The sequence below is a fragment of the Patagioenas fasciata genome, chromosome 19 (assembly GCF_037038585.1).
Source record: "Patagioenas fasciata isolate bPatFas1 chromosome 19, bPatFas1.hap1, whole genome shotgun sequence".
Lineage (NCBI taxonomy): Eukaryota > Metazoa > Chordata > Aves > Columbiformes > Columbidae > Patagioenas > Patagioenas fasciata.
The window spans coordinates 4,297,653-4,316,580 of record NC_092538.1 but is presented as its reverse complement, the minus strand read 5'-3'; the positions used below and the strand labels follow the sequence as shown (position 1 = coordinate 4,316,580).

Sequence of the window (18,928 nt, the reverse complement as noted above, 5' to 3'; positions counted from 1 at the left end):
TTTATGTAATTTGTCCTGTTCACGAGTACTGTGAAATTCAAACTGGTCATTACACTGGGTAGAGTACGAATTGAATTGTCAGGAAAACACGAGAAAATTGCCCTGGGTATGTTCACTCATTCTGATGTAAACCCATAAATAGCCTTTTAGATTTAACTAATCTGTAGTTGAAAGAAAATCTGTAAGAGCAGACAAAGACCAGTATAAGATGAATTTCATGTGAGAAATGAGGGAATTTGGCTGGATTGCTGGACGTGCTTTGGGGAGCACTGGTCCATACTGGTGCTCAGGGAGCGAGACTTCGGCAGACTCTGCGTGCGTGTTTTTCCTTAGAGTGCTTCTTGTTTTCTTTTTCTTTCTTTCCTTCTGTCTTTCTGTCTGTCTTCTATGATCTTGATAATGGAAAATGAGAGACCGTTGCCTTTCTAACCTACCTTAACATCCCCAGCATTGCTCTAGCACCAACAGCTTCCTCCCTCAATGATGAAGGAAAGATGCTCAGAGAGGCCAGAGCAAAACTTCCCCATTCCTTCCATACTCACCCTGTTTTCAGACACTTAAATCTTTGCCAAACTACCTCTTTGGGCAGAAATTTTCCATGGTGCTTGTCCGCCTCGCGCTGATTTTTGGATTAATTGTGAAGTGCTTCAATTGTGAGATGTGTATAAACCTCAGCTAAACAGGTCAGCTGTTCCTTGAGAGCAAGATTTAGAAGAAAGGTTTTATAGATAGGAAACTGAGGCACAGAAATATTGAGGTTAAAATATATAAAATGTCAAGCTGTCGTTTACTCACTGCAGTGTTTGAGTTTATGAACCTAACAATGTTCTTTTGACAGTTTTGTGAGTGGGATAATTCCTAAATAGGAAAATGAGATTACAGGTTTCACAGCTTCCCTGTTTGAGGCAGTTTGGATTTAAACACTCAGTTTTGCATGCTCTGTGAGGAGAGAATGTCAAAAACACAGAAGCACGTGGTTAGAGATGGCGAGGTTCCCTGGCTGTGGATCCAGCCCTGCAGAGGTGCCCGGCCACCCCATCAGGAACAAATCTGGGATGCACACAGATCAAGAAAACAGACAAAAATTGGAAGTTTAGCATTCTGCAGTGATCCTGAAGATACCTGGTGTCCTGTGTGCTGGTAGAGCTTGGTATCTAATGAACATTTGGAGCTACCGGTGCTTTAAAATGTGCCGCTGAATGAGACGTGTGGCTCAGAGCAGGTGCTGAGGGGCAGAGACGCGATGCTGGAGTCGTTGCTGCCCTCATGTCACGACTCTTGCTCCCAGGGACATCGTCTGTGCCCGTCACCTCGACATTGCCCTCTGAACAGCGTGGCAGCCGAATAAACCATTACCATAAACCTCCAAAGCGGCTCTGTTGTGAGCGTGCCGACCTCTTCTCAGGATGAGCTTGAGGTGGTTGACGTGCGAGACGATTTCAGCTGAATCAGAGCTGCGGGATTTTCTTCCTTCTCTCGTTCACAGAAGCATTAACTTTTTGGACCCAATTGTCATGCTTCCCGACGGGAAGCCGAGCGATGTGCTTCCAGCTCACCCGGCTGTTGTGCTGAGCTCAGTCCCCGGTGTGGCAGCGCTCTGTGGCACTCGAATCCAACCCACACCAAGGCCTTTCTTCCTGGCACCCCACGCCACAAACCACCCGTGGGGCAGCAGAAGGCTTAGTTCCCAGTTATTAAGTGTGCAGCTGGCAATGTATGTGTTTTGAGGTGAAAATAAAGGATATTTGCATCTCTGAAAGGTTATGATTTGCATTGTAACATCCCAAGCTGGTTTTGCTGCTCTGCTGGGGTCCCCGTGGGGGAAGCTTCGTCTTGTCCATGGGGCAGAGCAAAGTGAGAAACGGGGCATCCTGCAGGAATAAACCTCACGGGACACACAACACTGGGCGCTGGACCAGCTTCGGAGCTCTTTCTGGATTTTAGCGCACTGTAGAAACTGATACATGACAGCTTTAGTGTGCTTTACCCCCTTTCGTGTGGCTTTCTGTCAGTGAGACAAACAGATTGCTCTGTTTCCAGGCATTAAAGGAATGTTCACCTAGCCTAATTTTGCAAAAGCGGTGAGACTCAGGTGGTTATCCTCCTCTCGCTCTCCCCTCCACCAAACATTCTGAGCTCATGTGCCCCATTTCCATGGTGCCCTCAAGGATAAAAGATCCCTAAAATGTTTTATGAGCAGAGACATCCAGTTCAAACACATGCGCTTTATTAGATGTGCGGGAAGCCACACGGACGGGTGCTGGAGACTGGCCTTGGGCATCCGGCCTCCTCATGGGCCCGTTGATGTTTGGCCATGGGATGCTGTTTGGGCAGCACCCGGTTGCAGCCCCCGTGGCCTCCAGCCCCTCCTCTGCATGATAAAACCAACAGAGAAGTCAGAAAGATGCCCAGGCTTTGGATCAGGCTTAGCGACCTGAGATAATCCCTCACTTTGTTATAAGATGGGATTTTAAAACTGCAGAGCAATCAAAAGCTTCCACTGGGCAGTGGGAAGAGAACCCTTTAATAAACATAAAAATCCCATTAAAAATAGATATACATAAACTGTGCTGCCACATGGAGGCATGGGCGACAGCTCTCCCAATTTATCATGAATTTTGCAGTTGGCAGCACTTTTATTTTTAATGCCTGACCATTGGAGTCCTGCTATTGCAGGCACCCTTCTCTCTATCTTTTTAGTACAGGCCAGAGTCTAGCTGTCATTTTTGCAGAGAGAGGCAATAAAAGGTGAAATGAGTACAGCATAATGGATCTAAAGCCAGGAGGCTGATCTAAAGCCAGGAGGCTGATCTAAAGTCAGAAGGCTGATCAAAAAATGCTCAGTATTTTTCTGTATTTTTTAACATTTGGAGTTAGCCATGGCTACAAACATAAGTCCTATAATGATTAATTGAATAAGCAGTTGGCTCATCCAGAACAAATCAGGGAGCTGCACATCACCCGGAGTACTCCACTATAATGCAAGTTTGTGTGCTGAGTAAAGATGAGTGCTTAAGAGGTGATCCAGCATCCCCACCAAAGAAGCAAACCAGCTCAGCGCCTTCATTGCTCTCCAAGCACTACAATAAATCCATCTGATATCTACAGTTTCACTTGAAACCTGATAGGTGTCCTAGGGTGAGTATGTGGAGTTGAAACAAGGTCCATGGCAAACAGCACAGGAGGCAGAAAAATGTTGCTGTTTCCCCCCGTTGTGCATACCCACACGGTTGGACTGACTCTTCCGTCAGGGCTCTAAACCGGGAGATTTTCCTTCCCTGCTTTCTGTGACCACCTTGGGTGCCTGTGAAGACCCCTGAGCTGGAAGCTCATCATCTGGCCAACATCTTCCAAAGGTGTTTTAGGAGTTCTCCATGGAGCACCAGCTCGCAGTGCTTACAGAATTTTGTAGAGCTCCAGCGGCAGCAGTTCAATACCTACTTGGGTTGTGGCCAACGTTTGTTGTCCTCGCTGGAAATGGTATTGATTATTTGAGCTCAAGAGCCAATTATGGCCGATATGATACTCACCACCTCGTGCCCCAGGATGACGTGTGCCATGGAACCTGCTTTGCTTCAGCTGTACCTGCCAAATGGGCCAGTGAGGCTCCAGACAGACCTCTGGCCTTTGAAATCACCCATGGTGTGAATAAGCAGTTCAACTCCTGCCCTAAGCCAGGGGTGTCAAACTCATTTTCGCCAGGGGCCACATCAGTTGTGGTTGCCTCCAAAGGGCCGAATGTAATTTTAGGACTTAGACAGTGGGAAGAGAACCATTGAGGACTTGTAGAGTCCTAAAATTACATTTGGCCCTTTGAAGGTAACCACGAGGCTTATGTGGCCCCTGGTGAAAATGAGTTTGACATCCCTGCCTTAAACCTTATTTGACATATTTATTTGGTTTGTTTTGAGCAGGGATTGGCTTTTGTTTAATATCTGCCTTGGAAGAGCTGTGTCCCACACAGCATCTGTCTGTCTGTTTGGTGGCACTGCAGATTTCATGTGGGGTGGAGAGTTTTGGGTGAGGGAAACTGCTGTGCCAAGGGAGAGTGGTACCACGGGCTATTGGAGCCTACCAGCAGTTGGTACTTGGTGTTGCACGGCAAAATCATACGTGAGATGAGTGCCGTGCTTGGGCTGTCAGGATGGTCACATCTTGCATAGGTTGGTGGGTTCCATGGCAGCTACCAGAGATGAAATGACAACTGGAGTCTGTGACCCACCTCTACTTGCTGGTCATGATTGTGATGATGAACAGCAAATGATGGTTGTGATGGTGGACAGCAGTGACGGTTGTGATGATGGGCAGCAGTGACGGTTGTGATGATGGACAGCAGTGATGGTTGTGATGATGGACAGCAGTGATGGTTGTGATGATGGGCAGCAGTGACGGTTGTGATGATGGACAGCAGTGATGGTTGTGATGATGGGCAGCAGTGACGGTTGTGATGATGGACAGCAGTGACGGTTGTGATGATGGGCAGCAGTGACGGTTGTGATGATGGGCAGCAGTGACGGTTGTGATGATGGGCAGCAGTGACGGTTGTGATGATGGACAGCAGTGACAGTTGTGATGATGGGCAGCAGTGACGGTTGTGATGATGGGCAGCAGTGACGGTTGTGATGATGGGCAGCAGTGACGGTTGTGATGATGGGCAGCAGTGACGGTTGTGATGATGGGCAGCAGTGATGGTTGTGATGATGGGCAGCAGTAATGGTTGTGATGATGGTTGTGATGATGGACAGCAATGATGACCATGGACCTGCGACAGCTGAGCTGCTCCTGGGTGTCTTCTCCTGGCAGAGTGTTACATAGCAAACCCACAAAAGATCAAAAGGCTTCACCCCAATGCAAATTCAAAACAAAGACCATGACTATCAGAAGCAAAGCCTGGGTTTCTGACCTCTTAGAGGTCCTTCTCAGCCAGAGGTGGATGTCCCCAGAAGTAGGAGGGACCTGCTCTCAGATAAACCAGGTGCAAGAGGATCTCGAGAGCCCACCAGGGAGATTTCAGTGCTGAGATCACAGTGTGAGGACAGGGGAGGCAGCGGTGCCGGGGCTGTGGGGCAGCAGGAGCTCTGGGGGAGGTGCTCAAGGTGCTGGGTTGGTATTGAAACTTGGGCAATTCCTCATTTTACTCTTTATTTATTACTTTATTCTGCCTCACTGAGTCTGCATTAACATCTGGTGTTCTCAGCTCTCCTTGGGTCTACTGCATTTAACAGCTTCCTGGGCAAAGCACCTTCCCACGTGGCTTATTTGATGCTATTTAGCTGAATTTGTTGAGCCTCTAGCCTGGATTTGTTTCGTTAGAATTCGGGCTGTACTTTTCCATCTGGCTGCCTAGTGGAAACAGTGTACCAAAATAGGTATTTCAGTCACTTTATATACATTTTTTGCAAAGTTAATTGAATTATGAGAGGCAGGTTACTTAAGCAAATGCAGTGACCCCTGTCACACTTCATAGGGCCTGTTAAACACATAAAACCGAACAGGATCAACACTTTGCAGTAGTTACAAATGCAACCAGCAAATCAGCCCTCCTGGCCCGTGAGGAAGAGTTTGACGAGGTCTCCTCGGGGCAGCTTCTCCAGCATCGCTGCTGCCAGGGTGAAATGTGATAATTCCTCTGTCCACCGTGAAATACTGCATCTTCCAGCGTACCCCTGACCCAAAATTGCATTTAAACTGGTATTTAATGAACTGCAGCCAGCCCCACGTCACCCATACAAAGCAGGAGTATCATCTACTCTGTTTATAGAGAGGGAAATGAGTTGTGATCTCGAGTCATTAGCGGACGTGGGCACATCTGGGACGCGGCCGCTGCGGGTGGGACGGTCGGTCCCCGGAGCACACCGAGCTGCGTCTTGCACAGCTGTGCTGCCACAAAGCTTTTGGGGACAAGTTTGCAGAGAGGAAAAGTGTCACTTGACCTTTCTGTGATTTAGTTGCCTGGCTGCTCTAATGGCTTTGGGATGTGGGAAATGGAAGTGTAAATACTGATGATGTGCAGGTGGCCTTGCCTGTGCCTGCCCGCTCCGTCCTGCCAGGAGCAAACACATCTCCAAAGAAATAACACTTTTTTTTTTCCTTTCCTTCTTATTTATTTCACAGGCAAGGAGCAGAGGTGGGGGTGAAGGAAAAAAATATGTCAGCTGCTTATTAGATCAGCGGCAGTTGTTTTGAGCCCTAGCATCTCTGTGCCAGGTGATGCAGTAAGCTTTGTTTTGGGGGTGCTTTTCTGATGCAAAGGGCCGTCTGATCAGAAAATGGTATTTTGCTGCAATAATTTTCTGCAAGCAACTTGCACTGTTCTCTCTGAGGTAACATGCTGTTGATTAATGCGCAAACTTACCTGTTCTCCCTGGTGTTTAGTTTTCATTCCATGCAAGCTCTGATTATTCAGTAAAAAAGAAACATTGGCCTACAAAGCTAAACATCAAAATGCAGGAGCAGAACCCTCAGTGTCCCCACTGTTTGCAGTGTGTTTGCTCAGGGTTATTTTCATGCCACACACAATTGAGGTTATTGAGGGGAGCAAAACGAACAGTATTAGTTATTCAGTTCATTCTGGGTTTTCAGCACTGTTGTTGTCTCACAGCAGTGGTGCCTGGGGAGCCAAGGGGTTGAGGTTATGAATTTATTACATGGTGTCTGGAGCTGTACAGAAACAGCTCCCAAAGGCCTCGCTGCAGGAGAAGGGAAGGATACTGGATGGAGGAGCCAGGAGTGGGTGGATAGAGTAGGAAATGTGGGGATGGAGACACGAACCAGCTTGTCCATGGTGCCAGGGCTGACTGCAAGAGCAGCGATACTGGGATTTCTGTTTTGGGGCTGCTGGGCTGCATTTAAACCTCTAAACAAAGTCTGTGGGTTTCCACTGGGACCTCTGCTGTGTCTCGCCTGGCTGGATCTGCATCTGAGGTCGGGTTCCTTGTGGCAAGTAGATTTACCTGGGATTATGTATTTGTAAGCCTGAATCCAAACTGTTTGTTTCTATAATTTGCCAAACCAAAATCCAAAGTCCAGAGAATCTTAGAGAAGTTTATACCTTAATTCCAGAGTCCACGTCTGGTTTCACGGGCTGTTGATACATTAAGGTTTCTTTAAAACGGTTAATGATATGTATAAAATGGTTTATGTGCAGATTTTTAACTACTTAATGACAACAGACTAAGAGCAGGGACTTGCTCTGCATCTCTTGGGCTTGTGCCCAGGCTGCTTTGTCAACCTCCATCACAGATCCAGGAGAACAACGTTTGGGTTTAGAACACAAAGGAGGAAACGAGAGAGACCAGAAAAGCTCAAGTGGAATACTTGGAGAAATTGTGTCATAGAGGAGGTGCAAGTTAAGTCAAAGAGTTCAGGCTCTTTCCACTTGGTGAAGTCAGCAGTGCCGGTCACCAGTGTCCATGTGAATGGCCAAAGCTCGTGTGATTCTTTGTGTTGTCCTTGAAAATCTATATGAATCCTGCAGTGGAAGATGAGGCAATTGGCGTATCTATAAAGCGGTACAGTGGCGACCTGTGAAGCAACGTGGAAGGCCCAGGAGGTTGGCTGGATAATTGGGCTCATCTCATTCCTTCCACTGAGGTCTATGCTAAACACATATGGACCAGATGGTGGACCCGGCTTTCCCTGCCTCTAAACCAACCTTCTGTCCTCCCCCTCTGTCTCTTTGCAGAGCTGCCTTCCTCGGAACACTTGAGCGTGGCTGATGCGACATGGCTCGCCCTCAACGTGGTGTCTGGTGGAGGTGGCTTCTCCGGCTCCCAGCCCATCGGAGTGACCAAAATTGCCAAGTCAGTCATAGCACCCCTAGCTGACCAAAACATCTCTGTGTTCATGCTCTCCACCTATCAGACGGACTTCATCCTGGTAAGAGGACTCGAGAGGGCCATCATATGAAAGTTATCTGCCACCATATGAAAGTTCACTTGGGCAGTTTTAATGACATTTCTGGGAGCAGGTTGTTTGAGTAGCAGCAGAAGTACTGAAGTCTGCTTTCCCCAGAGCTCTGTGCCTCGTAGTGAGGCTCTCTGACATCTCAGGAGCTTTTCCCATGGGATGAGGCAGTTGTTGGTGCGGTTATCTGATGTCTAATGAGGGTGCTGAGCCCACACTGCAGTCTCTCCCTTAATGGAGGCACTGGCAGAATTTCCCACCTCCCCATAGACTTTGGTTTTCTGAGAGTTAGAGGAACATAGTGTCTGTTGTCGGGTTGGCCGGTGATGGCCAGGAGGCTCCAGAGATGTTTCAGGGATGGACAGTCAGACTGTCTTTCTGTCTGACACGCATGTGTGTGCACTCACACAGGGCACAAACACATAAGCTTTATTTTCTTAGGAACAAAGGCTGAAGAACAGGCAGTGCTGAGTTCTTGAAGGAATACTGGAAAAGAGGTGAAATATCTCTTTGTTAGAAGTCTCCACACTCTATCCACGATCTTAAAAAGCACGGTGGTGCTTAATCCTACTGATATTTGCAGTTGTGTCACCAAATGTGCTTCTCTAGACACACATGTGGATGGTAATTATCCTCACACACCAGCTGGCTCCAGCAGGAGCGATGCGCCTGCTTTTCTGTGCCCTGAGAGCCCATAACCTCTCTGCAGCGGTGCACACCATCACGAGCTAATCCTGTTGTCACCTTCAGGTACGTGAGCGGGACCTGCCCTTCGTGATGCACACACTGGCTGCTGAGTTCACCATCCTGCGGGTAGTGAACGGGGAGACGGTGGCTGCCGATGACCTCGGGATAACGAATGGATTTGTCAAACCAAAACTGGGTAAGGACCAGCGTGGGCTCAGCTCGCCAGGGAGTTGGTCTCCATGACACACGGGGGCGAAAATCTGCCTCCTATCTTCCTTCAACGTTTTGGTGAATGTTTATGTTGTTGTAAGGTAATAAATTATCTTAACACATGCCTGAGTCTATCCCAGTTCAACCAAGGATTTGAGTAGGTGCTTAACTTTCTGAGCAACGCTGATGAGCTTTGCTGAATTTCAGCCTTTTAATGCTAGTTTCACATTTCCAAAGGAGACGTGCCTTTTGTAGGACAGAAGGTTAAAATACAATTAATTTCAGTTGCAAAAATAACACAGTCTGTAGCCCATACTTCATCTTTCAACTATTCAAAGGAAAATGACTTATATAAAAGCTCAAGTGTCACAGTGATTGATGCACAGAGAATACTGTTGTTCAAATTTCACACTTCAATACCTGTCAGCATCAAGGCCACTGTCAGCCCAGGGCTGTATAGAACCTTAGGATGCTTATAGTTCAGAGGAGCAAACATCAAGCAAAGGGCACAATCAGGAAGAGGAACTACTTAAATACACGTTTACCTCCACACCTGTGTGTAATTTTATGCCCATAACCAAACAAATCAGGGATCAGTTATTAAAAAGTGCCACTCAGCCTCGTCACTTGATAGCTGTAGATAATCTTGTTTAAGAAAATGAGCCTTATACAAAAAGCATGAGGGAAGGGCCCACACATTGATTATGCACAGGTATGCAGTTCACGGTGTTGCTGTGGTTAATAGTTGCAAGCCTACATACCAGCCTCTGGCTGCAAGCGTGTTTGCCAAGCTGCTCCATGTCAGCTGGTTTTTATTTTTTGTAGCTATTATGGCTTCCAGAAAGGAGTGGAAAGAGGGTGTACTGCCAACAACCACAGCCCGAGAAATGCCTTCCGTAGCCCTGCCTTTTGAATGGTGGAAGCCTGAATTTATTTTGACTTTTCAGTTTGCATTGGCAGCTCCTTGAGTTTGCCCCTTGTCCCGTGTGGATGCACCCAATGAAAGCCCCTGTGAGCAGAGAGCTGACCTGTGCCCCGTGCAGGGCAGGGTGCTCGGGGTGGTATCACAGCCCACAAGAGCAGGTTGTCATCAGGCCCTTGGTCCCTGTCTGAGAGCCAGCAGGACTTCAGCAATGAGAAACTTCCTTATGAACACTGTCAATTTTCTCTGTGACTGCTGTGTGGGTAACGCGTCTGGTGGGATGTGAACCTGCTGCAGACGTGGCATCATAGTTGTGTGTGTCTGTGTGTGTCTCTTTCAGTTCAGAGGCCCGTCATTCATCCCCTTTCCAGTCCAAGTAACATGTTCTGCGTCACCAGCCTGGATCCAGATACCCTTCCCGCTGTTGCTACACTCCTCATGGATGTCATGTTTTACTCCAATGGGTAGGTCCTGGCAGGGAGATGGGCTCCCAGGCGAGATGTGGCTGCTGTCAGGAGGCACAAACTCATATTGCCGCTCCAAGATGCCCAGGGATCTGCTGTGGCCTTAGGCTGCTCTGGTGCTTAGCGAGGTTTCAAAAGCTCAAGAGGGTTGTCCTGACAGGGGGAAGCAAATTAGGAGATTGAAGGTGCCCAAAGATATCCATTTGGAAAGCTGAGCCTTTTCAGGTTTAAGCTAAGAGTAGCAATGCAATCAGTGTACTGGACATCCATGTAGGACGGGGGGATGTACAGATGTGCTGCTGCCCATGGTGTCTGCAGCTCCTGGTCCTGCCAGAGGACCTTGGGGCAGGCCTGGGAGAGTTTTGTCAGTTGTGGGTAATGGCATTTTGTTCCCTGCAAAATCAAAAAAGGAAAAGCGGTATAATATGACAGGACTCAAGGTCACTTCCCTAAGTTAGTGTATGAACATTTCTGCTTTCAGTGTGTATCTGCTTTAAGAGCCTTCCTTTGCTCTTCTAGCCATGGTTAACGCTGTTCTCTTCTGTTTCATCAGAGTAAAAGACTCGGTGGTGGGCAGCGAAGACTCAGGACATATTCGCTTTTTCTCCTTTTCTCTCATTGAGGGTTACATCTCCTTGGTCATGGATGTCCAGACACAGCAGAGGTGAGCTTTGGTCTTAAGGTCTCTTGGGCCCCAAAAAAACACCCAAGACATTCTCAAAGGGGGCAGGAAGCAGCTTAAGCTCCTACATGTTAATTCTTGGGAGCCTCATTGCATGGGTGCCATGTGCCTGTAAACCCTGTCACATTTCCGAGTGCAGGCTGGCATGTGAGTTCCAGCTCCTGAAGTCTGGGCTTGTCTGTCCAAGCTCTCAGTGAAATCACAAGCCAATGTAATGTAGGGCTATCTTACTTTTGAAAAAGGGACACTGGATCAAAGCGATTTAGATGTTTTTATTTTCGTATTGATTAGTTGTGCTTTTAAGAGCAGAAACAACAAAAAAAATATTGCATATGTGGTTGAAGTTTTGCTGTTAAAGGGCAGAAGTAGGGTGGGGATGTCAGCAATGCTGTCCTCCCGCTTTGCTTTTACACATGGCTGGGCTTGGTGCGGATTCTGATTGTGATGATGATGTTCTGAGTCATCCCTGTGCAGCAGGAGCCCATGGCTCGTTTGTCTGGCACGGAGAAAGTCAGCCAGGGAGCAAACATCAGCCTGTTTGTGTGTGTGTGTGCTCGGCAGCTTTGCATCGCAGAGATCTCTGAGGTCTGGAGGCCAGACAGGATGCTGCGCTGAGGTGCAGTGCATAGATTGAGTTTTGAGACACAGTACAGCGTTTGGTTTTGATTGCAAACTGTTAATTGCCCTCTTGAAAGTTGCTTCGACCTTAATTGGAATAAGACCTGTCTGCCTTCGAGGGAGGCTGGAGGGTTGGGGTGGTGTCGGGTGCTTGGAGAGTCCCGGTGGCCAGTTCCTCTTCTGCCTGCTTGACCTTGGGCAAGTCCCTTGGTCACTGGTCTTCTCTCCCCTGCTAAGAAACAGGGGTCTCTGCAGGGATTCCAGGGACGGTAGGGAAAAAAAGCACTGATGATGCAGGGACACAAAACCGATGGTCACCGCTCACACGGTATGGAAACATATTCTGTCCCTAGATGTTTAGAAATGCAGCTCAAATCACACCTTCAGATCAATGGTCTTGAGGTTTGGAAAGCTGAGGCATGGCCTGGTGTTTAGAAACCTTTTTCCCTGCCTCTCTCGGTGCCTGTGCGCGCTTCCAGCATCAGATGCCGATTTACCATCAGACATCTGGAGGGCCAGGCAGGTGCATCTGTCCTGTTTGATTTGAGTTTTCTCAGTTTCACCGAGCTGTTGCCGCTGCTATTGTTGGCTACAAGCAGCGCAGGGATACAGGAACAGCAGCATCCCCGCAGGCAGAATCTGACACACTGCTGTGCTTTAATTGCCACGTTTGGTGTTCCTTTTGTTGTTTTTTTTTTACAGATTTCCTAATAATTTGTTGTTTACAAGTGCATCTGGTGAGCTCTGGAAGATGGTGCGGATCGGTGGGCAGCCTCTTGGCTTCGGTAGGTAGACATTTGGGGGATCAGTCGGTGCACAGGTAGCCAGGTGCCTCAGGGCCTTCAAGGATGATGGAAAAATCCATCAGAGGCTGAAACTTTTTAAGAGCTTAATATGGCTTCACAAGCTGAGCTCTTCCAAGAGGAGTCATCTTACTCCTACCTAATAAGTCAGGCTTCTAAGTATACTATTGAAAGTGCTACATGGCCTGAGAGCTCCATCCTGGCATTCATCTGCTGGACTTTGGGGGTAGCTATGGCTGGGTCTCTCTTTAAAAAGAAGAAATGTAGGAAAAGATGGCATGGGAATGCATTGTAGATGACAGAAATGTGTGGTCAGAAAGCGCTGTTGCACTCCACTGCAGTCCTTGGGCAATGCTGTGGCTTTAGTAGATTTGGGACAGATTTATAGCAGTCCGAGTGGGACTCCTGTTCATAGTCCTGTTTCACATTCAGCACTGCAGACATTTTCTCCGCTCAAAAGAATATTGGACCTACATAGCACAGAGCAAATGCTTCACGTCTGCAGAGGTGTTCTTGTTATTTTTGTGTCCCCTGAGATTTTAAGGACGCCGATCTGAATATTGCAACAAAGGCCTGGTCTTCAGAAAATACTGGGACTCCTTCCCATGGTCTCTGAAACAGTTACAAAACATGGGATTCAAGAACATGTCTGAAAAATGTTTGGCCAATTTTTATATTTAATTGCAACTTCTACACCAGACAACCGAAAGTAGCAAGAGGGAAACTTTAATGCACCTTCTCTTTGTGTAGAAGTAGCATGATGTATGTCATTGATGGGATATCGGGATGCCTACTAGTCCCCTAAATATTTGATGTTTATGCATTATATGTAATATTGTATTAAGTTGAAATGTTCGCTTTGGATCGGTGAAACTAAGATTTTATCTGGAAACAATGTACCATTGATCTGCCACGAACAGGACAGATGAACCATTTAAATTGGCGTGAAAATCCTGTCTCAGGGGCTGTGGGGTCTGTGGTCCAGGAACCACATGTCCAGGCCAACCAGCGGGTCAGCATCTCCTCTCAAAGATACTGGGCAAAGTGTTCAAGAGCAACAGCTAAAGAGAAAAACAGAGGTTGAGGGCTTATGAGACTGATGTTGGTGCTTCCTTCCTGAACATCATTGATTGCCTTTCTTTGGACCTCTGGAAGTCGTTCCAGTTCTAATGTTTTGTGCCTTGGGGGGATTTATATTTCTCTATAACAAAAAGAAGGCAATAAAACCAAATGTGCAATATGTTGTGGTGGCCCAAAGATCCTGATTCTGTGAGACAGAACACATTTTACTACAGAGATCTGTTCTCGTTGGAGTTTGTGAAGACAAACTCCTTGCTGTATAGGCACAGAGCTGGAGAGACCCAGGAGTTCTGTGAGATCGACAGGTGTCATTCAGACAACAATTGATTGTTTTATCTCTCCCACAGATGAATGTGGAATTGTTGCTCAGATTTCTGAGCCTTTGGCTGCAGCCGACATCCCAGCCTACTACATCAGTACTTTTAAGTTTGATCACGCGTTGGTGAGTATCAACACACCTTCTTTGGAACAGAGGTGATCTTTTCCCGTAGAGAAAACTCATGATGAGAACATCATTCCCCATCTGGAGAGCCTGTTGGAGTTGCCCAGCAGACACGTCTCTCCAGCCTCCTGCCCATCACTGCCCTGGGTCAGAGGCTCCTGACCCAAGCCCAGCCCCTACCCCAAGGCAAAGCCGCATTTTGGAGTCTCATTCTTGCAAAGGCCAGGTCTCTGTCCTTAAACACCTGCAGCTGTGGAGACTTCACGACCTCCCTGAGCAGCCTCATCCACTGCGTCACTATCTTTTATTAGAAACAGCCACAAACCCTCCCTGTTTTCCTGCAAACGTCGTTGGAAGTTCCAGCCTCTCAGGAGGGTGCCTGTGTTGGGGGGAACCTTTTGGAGAGTCTCCCAATAGCAGACCCCTGCCTTCATTCCTAGTACCTGCATGGCGCTAACCGTTGGGTTTTGGGACCCATCTATGGGTCCTCCTGTCCCTGCGTCATCCTCATGGTGTATGCTTAGATAAAATAGAAATAATCGTCAAGACAGCGAGGGAAGGTGATTTTGAAGCAGAGAAGGGTGTTGTGTGTTTGTTCTCATCAAGTGCCTGTCACCAGCACGAGGGTCTTGCCATGAGCATAGGGTTCTATTCTCTTTTATACTGCTGGATACTTTACCTTCTAGGCCTACCTCTGCTCTTCCTTTGGCTGTATAGGACACGCTCAAAAATCAGGAATTTCCCTGAAAAGGGAGAATTGCCGTGTCTGTAGCCACAAACAGGATGGCATTGACTTGGAACCTTGTTCCCCAAGCCCTGAGAGCGGGAGTCAGCAGCCCGGGCACTAATAAAACTCAGCTGCTTTCGTCTTTTCATTGTTTTTTTCTTAAATGTGCACTCTATTGCTTTATACTTCTCCTTTCACCACTGTAAATTCCCTGCTCAGGCCCTACATTTGACCCTTAAAAGCTCCAATGAGTTCAAGGCAGGTTTTTGCTTCAGCTAATTACTTTGATTTTTCAGAGTTGGTGTGAACCATTTGCAGCCTATAGGTCATGTGTGTAAAGAGTAAAAGTAAATATTATTCCAGATAGCAGAGGTCAAAGTGTTATATAAGTTTGTCTTATTTTCTTGAATATTAACTGTGCTGATAAGATAAGCTAATAAAACACCATTTTAAAATCAATACTGTTAGCTTTGCCTCACATTCCTACCTGCCGTTGTGGCCCCAGGTGCATGCTTTCTGCGCAGAGTGCTTCTAGTTGTCAAGCAATATCTGGAGAGCTCAGCCCTGTCGCTTAGAATAGAGATTTCACTTACAACTTGTGCCATACAATTGTGATGACTCTGCAGGCAGCTCCTCCTTTGCAAAGCATCTCATCCTGCCTCACCTGGGCCCGGCAGATCCCCCCGAGCAGCTGCCAAGGCAGGGTTTGGGCTGTATGTATTTCAGCATTTTCCTCGCTACTCGCTGTTCTCTTTTCTTATGGTTTTAAAAACCTTTTCGCCTGGACGGTGCTGTTTTACCTGTCAAACCCTTCCACCAGACTGTGTTGGATGCGGGTGCATTTCAAGCCATCCTCTGCTTGACTTTGCTCCAGGAGCGGTGCCTGGACTGGGTGCTTGCTGGCTCTTGGTCAGTTTTACTGACCTGACCTCTAGATTTTTACATGTTTTCCTTAATTTTGCTACCTTGACTTCTAGTGACACTTACCGAGGTTGAAGTGCATCTTGAATCCTTTCTCCACGTCCTTCCTTTCATTATTTACAGTTCTTCAGTACTTGTTGTCAACAACTTAGAGCACTTCATAAAACCTGGTTGTCCTTTTTCACCTGTGCATTTTAAGGTGGTTTTTGTTGCTTGAGTTTTTATTTGGCCTGGGTATTAACACTCAGGTCTTCCTGCAATGCTGTAGCTGTAGAACTTTGCCCTGAAAATCAGCATTTGTGCTTGAGAAGAAATGTCTTTTGGAGACAACGCTGAGATGGGAAGCTCCAGGTCTCTGCTGTGTCCCCTGGATGACACAAGGGAGAGAGCTGTGGTTTCCAGCTCCCTCTAGAGAGAGCAAGGGAGAAGAGTCCCCGTTCCCTTTTCCAGGTGCTCTGCTCCCCCCGTCCTGTGCTTGGAGGTGTCTTGCTCATCTTCACCAGCATTTTGCATCTCATGAGGCTGAAGCTGTGTCTGGGATGTAGTTTGGAGCTTTACCTTTCCCTTCCCGGTAGATGCTTTGATCTGAACACGTTGCCCCAGCTGCCCTGGGATAGAGATCTTTTCTAAAGGACACAGAGGGGTAGGACTTCTCTGCTGGTGGCAAGCTAGGATGTGTCCTACAAATCAAAACTGCACATCAGTCCTGGAGAAAATCCACCCCAAACATTTGTGGTGTGGTTGAGACCGTTCCCTCGATGTTAAGGGAGTCGAGCGTCTGCAGTGAATGCAGGTTCAGCCCGTTGCGTTTCATGAGGAGGTGGGTCCCTGTAGGTCCCATGGGCCGGTTCTGCCTCCTCCTGCTCCTGTTCTGCGCTGACAGAGCGTAGGGACAGACCCACTGACCATCTGCTGAGGCTGCCTAAGAGAATGGGTTTTGCAAAATTGATTCCTATGTCCTTTCTCATGATCTTCTGGAAAAACAAAGAGTCATACAGCTTCTCCCACTGCAAAGTTCAGCATACCAAGAAAAATGATGGAGAGGCACTGGAGAGTCCTGTCTCCAAGGTCTGTTTCCTGCAGTGGAGGTTTGCTGGGGTTTTCTTCCTAACCCAGAAGGATTTGCTGTGTGGTTGTTTTAAGATGATTTTCTTCCTTCCCCAGCTGACTTCTGTTCACACATCATCAGATTTAGCCGCTCCTATTTCATCTTCCCATTGCAAAATGGAACGTTTTTCTTGTTATTTCTCATGGGGTTTTTTCCTCAGTTTTGTTAAAAGCCTTGCAGAAAATCACAGTTCAGTGGTATTTCCACTGTCTGAGCTCTTGAGGGTGTCCAGTGAATCCAGGTATCGTGCTTGTGGCCAGGGACTCAGACACCTCACAGATGGGACAGCCTCTTCTTCAGCTTACTTAACGTGAATTATTTTGGCTTCTTGCAGTAGCTCACAGATAACTTATTTTTCCCTTAGTCCCCTTTCCACGAGCTGTCAGCTGTCCCCTGAGTGTCAGATTCGGGTTTATGGAAGGGTCAGACACCTCTTTTCTGTCTGGTGTAACTTTAACTTGTTATACTCTTTTCTACCGACAACGGTCACTCTTGAGATCTTTCGCATCTTCTGCTTTTTCTTGCAGTAGGACACCTCCTAATGATTCTGTATGTGGACTTCTGTGGTTAATTCTCATCCCAAGACTGGATAAGAAAGCTCAGGTGCCTCACCACACCATCCGGGACTCCCCACTACAAGCAGATTGGCAGTTCTCTTCTTCTTTCAATGAACGTGCCCCCTGTCACCCAACATGGTCTCCCCACCCACACTTATGGGTCCCAAACCTTTAGGGTGCCCTGGAGAGCCATTAGGCACAGGCGCTTTGCGTGAACGAGCTCCTGTGTACAAATGCTTTACCAAATAAAGGAGGGCGTGAGGAAGAGGAATCCCAGAATGTGAGGGGTTGAAGGGCCCTGTAAAGCTCATCCAGTGCAATCCCCCCATGGAGCAGGAACACCCAGCTGAGGTTCCACAGGAAGGGGTCCAGGCGGGTTTGAATGTCTGCAGAGAAGGAGACTCCACAACCTCCCTGGGCAGCCTGGGCCAGGCTCTGCCACCCTCACCATGAAGAAGTTTCTTCTCAAATTTAAGTGGAACCTCCTGTGTTCCAGTTTGAACCCATTGCCCCTTGTCCTGTCACTGGTTGTCACCCAGAAGAGCCTGGCTCCATCCTCCTGACACTCCCCCTTTATATATTTGTAAACATTAATGAGGTCACCCCTCAGTCTCCTCTTCTCCAGCTCCAGAGCCCCAGCTCCCTCAGCCTTTCCTCACACGGGAGATGCTCCACTCCCTTCAGCATCTTGGTGGCTGCGCTGGACTCTCTCCAGCAGTTCCCTGTCCTTCCGGAACTGAGGGGCCACAACTGGACACAATGTTCCAGGTGTGGTCTCCCCAGGGCAGAGTAGAGGGGCAGGAGAACCTCTCTTGACCAGGAGCAGGAAAAGGAAAACCCCAAAGCTGTTGCCTCCCCACCAGCCCCCACCACACAGACACCAACCCAGCCAGATGTTGAACCAGAGGGTGTCTCCTGTAGGCCGAGTCCTTTCTCAGCAGAGTTCAGTTGTCCAGAAACAAAGCCCCTGGCTCCTTGGGACTGTTGTAGCGTCATCTCCTGCCTCTCCTTTCCTTGTCACCCCTCCCTGGCTCTTCCTAGAGCACGACCTTTCTTGTTTTGTTTTCTTGCAGGTACCTGAAGAAAATATAAACGGTGTGGTCAATGCACTCCAAGTCAGTCAAGCTGAAAAGCATTAGAAATCTTCTGAGCTGGTTCCAGATGCTTTTTATTATTATAATTATTATTATTATTATAATTATTATTATTATTATTCTTTTTTTCTCACAGTATTTCTTGAAAAATCTGATTCCAGAGAGTGACATGAAAAGAGACTGTGGAAAGTTGAGCAGAAACAGCTCCAATAAGCCTTTGTTTTAATTATAATAATAATTATTATTGTTATTTTATTAAATTTATGAATGAGGGGCAGGAGGAGAGGGAGTTTCCTGACGTTCAGCTCCAAGGAAGCGTAACCTGCCCGTGTTCTCGGAGTGGAAGGAGCTGCCTGGGGGCACCGGTGTCGCCCGAAGCGCGGGGCCGGCCGCGCACACAGGCTGGACGGACGGGCCGCTTGCTCAGAGAGAGCCCTGGAAACCGTAAACACAATGAAATGTGGAATTAAACAGAAAAGACGTGGCATGGTGCTGGCTTGTCTCCTCGCATCAGACTTTCTGAGGACTGTCCGTCATTGCGTGTGCTGACATAGAATGGGAACTGGGTTCTGTTTCCCCTGACAAAAACGGTTGGTGGTGTTGGAAAAGGGGAAAACATCTGGTTGTTTGAATTTTCCCGTTTCCCTTTCTCCCCGCAGTCAAAGCCCGGCTGCTCAGAGAAGGCTTGGGGAAGTCATTGCTCTGGTG

General features: G+C 47.7%; 1 protein-coding gene across 1 annotated transcript in view; it reads left to right on the top strand.

Moving 5' to 3' along the window:
* The window catches only part of CASTOR2 (cytosolic arginine sensor for mTORC1 subunit 2), a 115,925-nt gene extending 97,213 nt beyond the window's left edge, over nucleotides 1-18,712 (top strand). The window contains exons 3-9 of the mRNA XM_065852883.2: nucleotides 7,685-7,878; nucleotides 8,656-8,788; nucleotides 10,065-10,188; nucleotides 10,742-10,852; nucleotides 12,191-12,273; nucleotides 13,719-13,813; nucleotides 18,200-18,712. Of these exons, the coding sequence (XP_065708955.1) occupies nucleotides 7,685-7,878; nucleotides 8,656-8,788; nucleotides 10,065-10,188; nucleotides 10,742-10,852; nucleotides 12,191-12,273; nucleotides 13,719-13,813; nucleotides 18,200-18,265 (806 nt within the window). The 3' untranslated portion in view covers nucleotides 18,266-18,712. The remainder of the gene's footprint in view (nucleotides 1-7,684; nucleotides 7,879-8,655; nucleotides 8,789-10,064; nucleotides 10,189-10,741; nucleotides 10,853-12,190; nucleotides 12,274-13,718; nucleotides 13,814-18,199) is intronic.
* The last annotated feature ends 216 nt before the right edge of the window (nucleotides 18,713-18,928 follow it).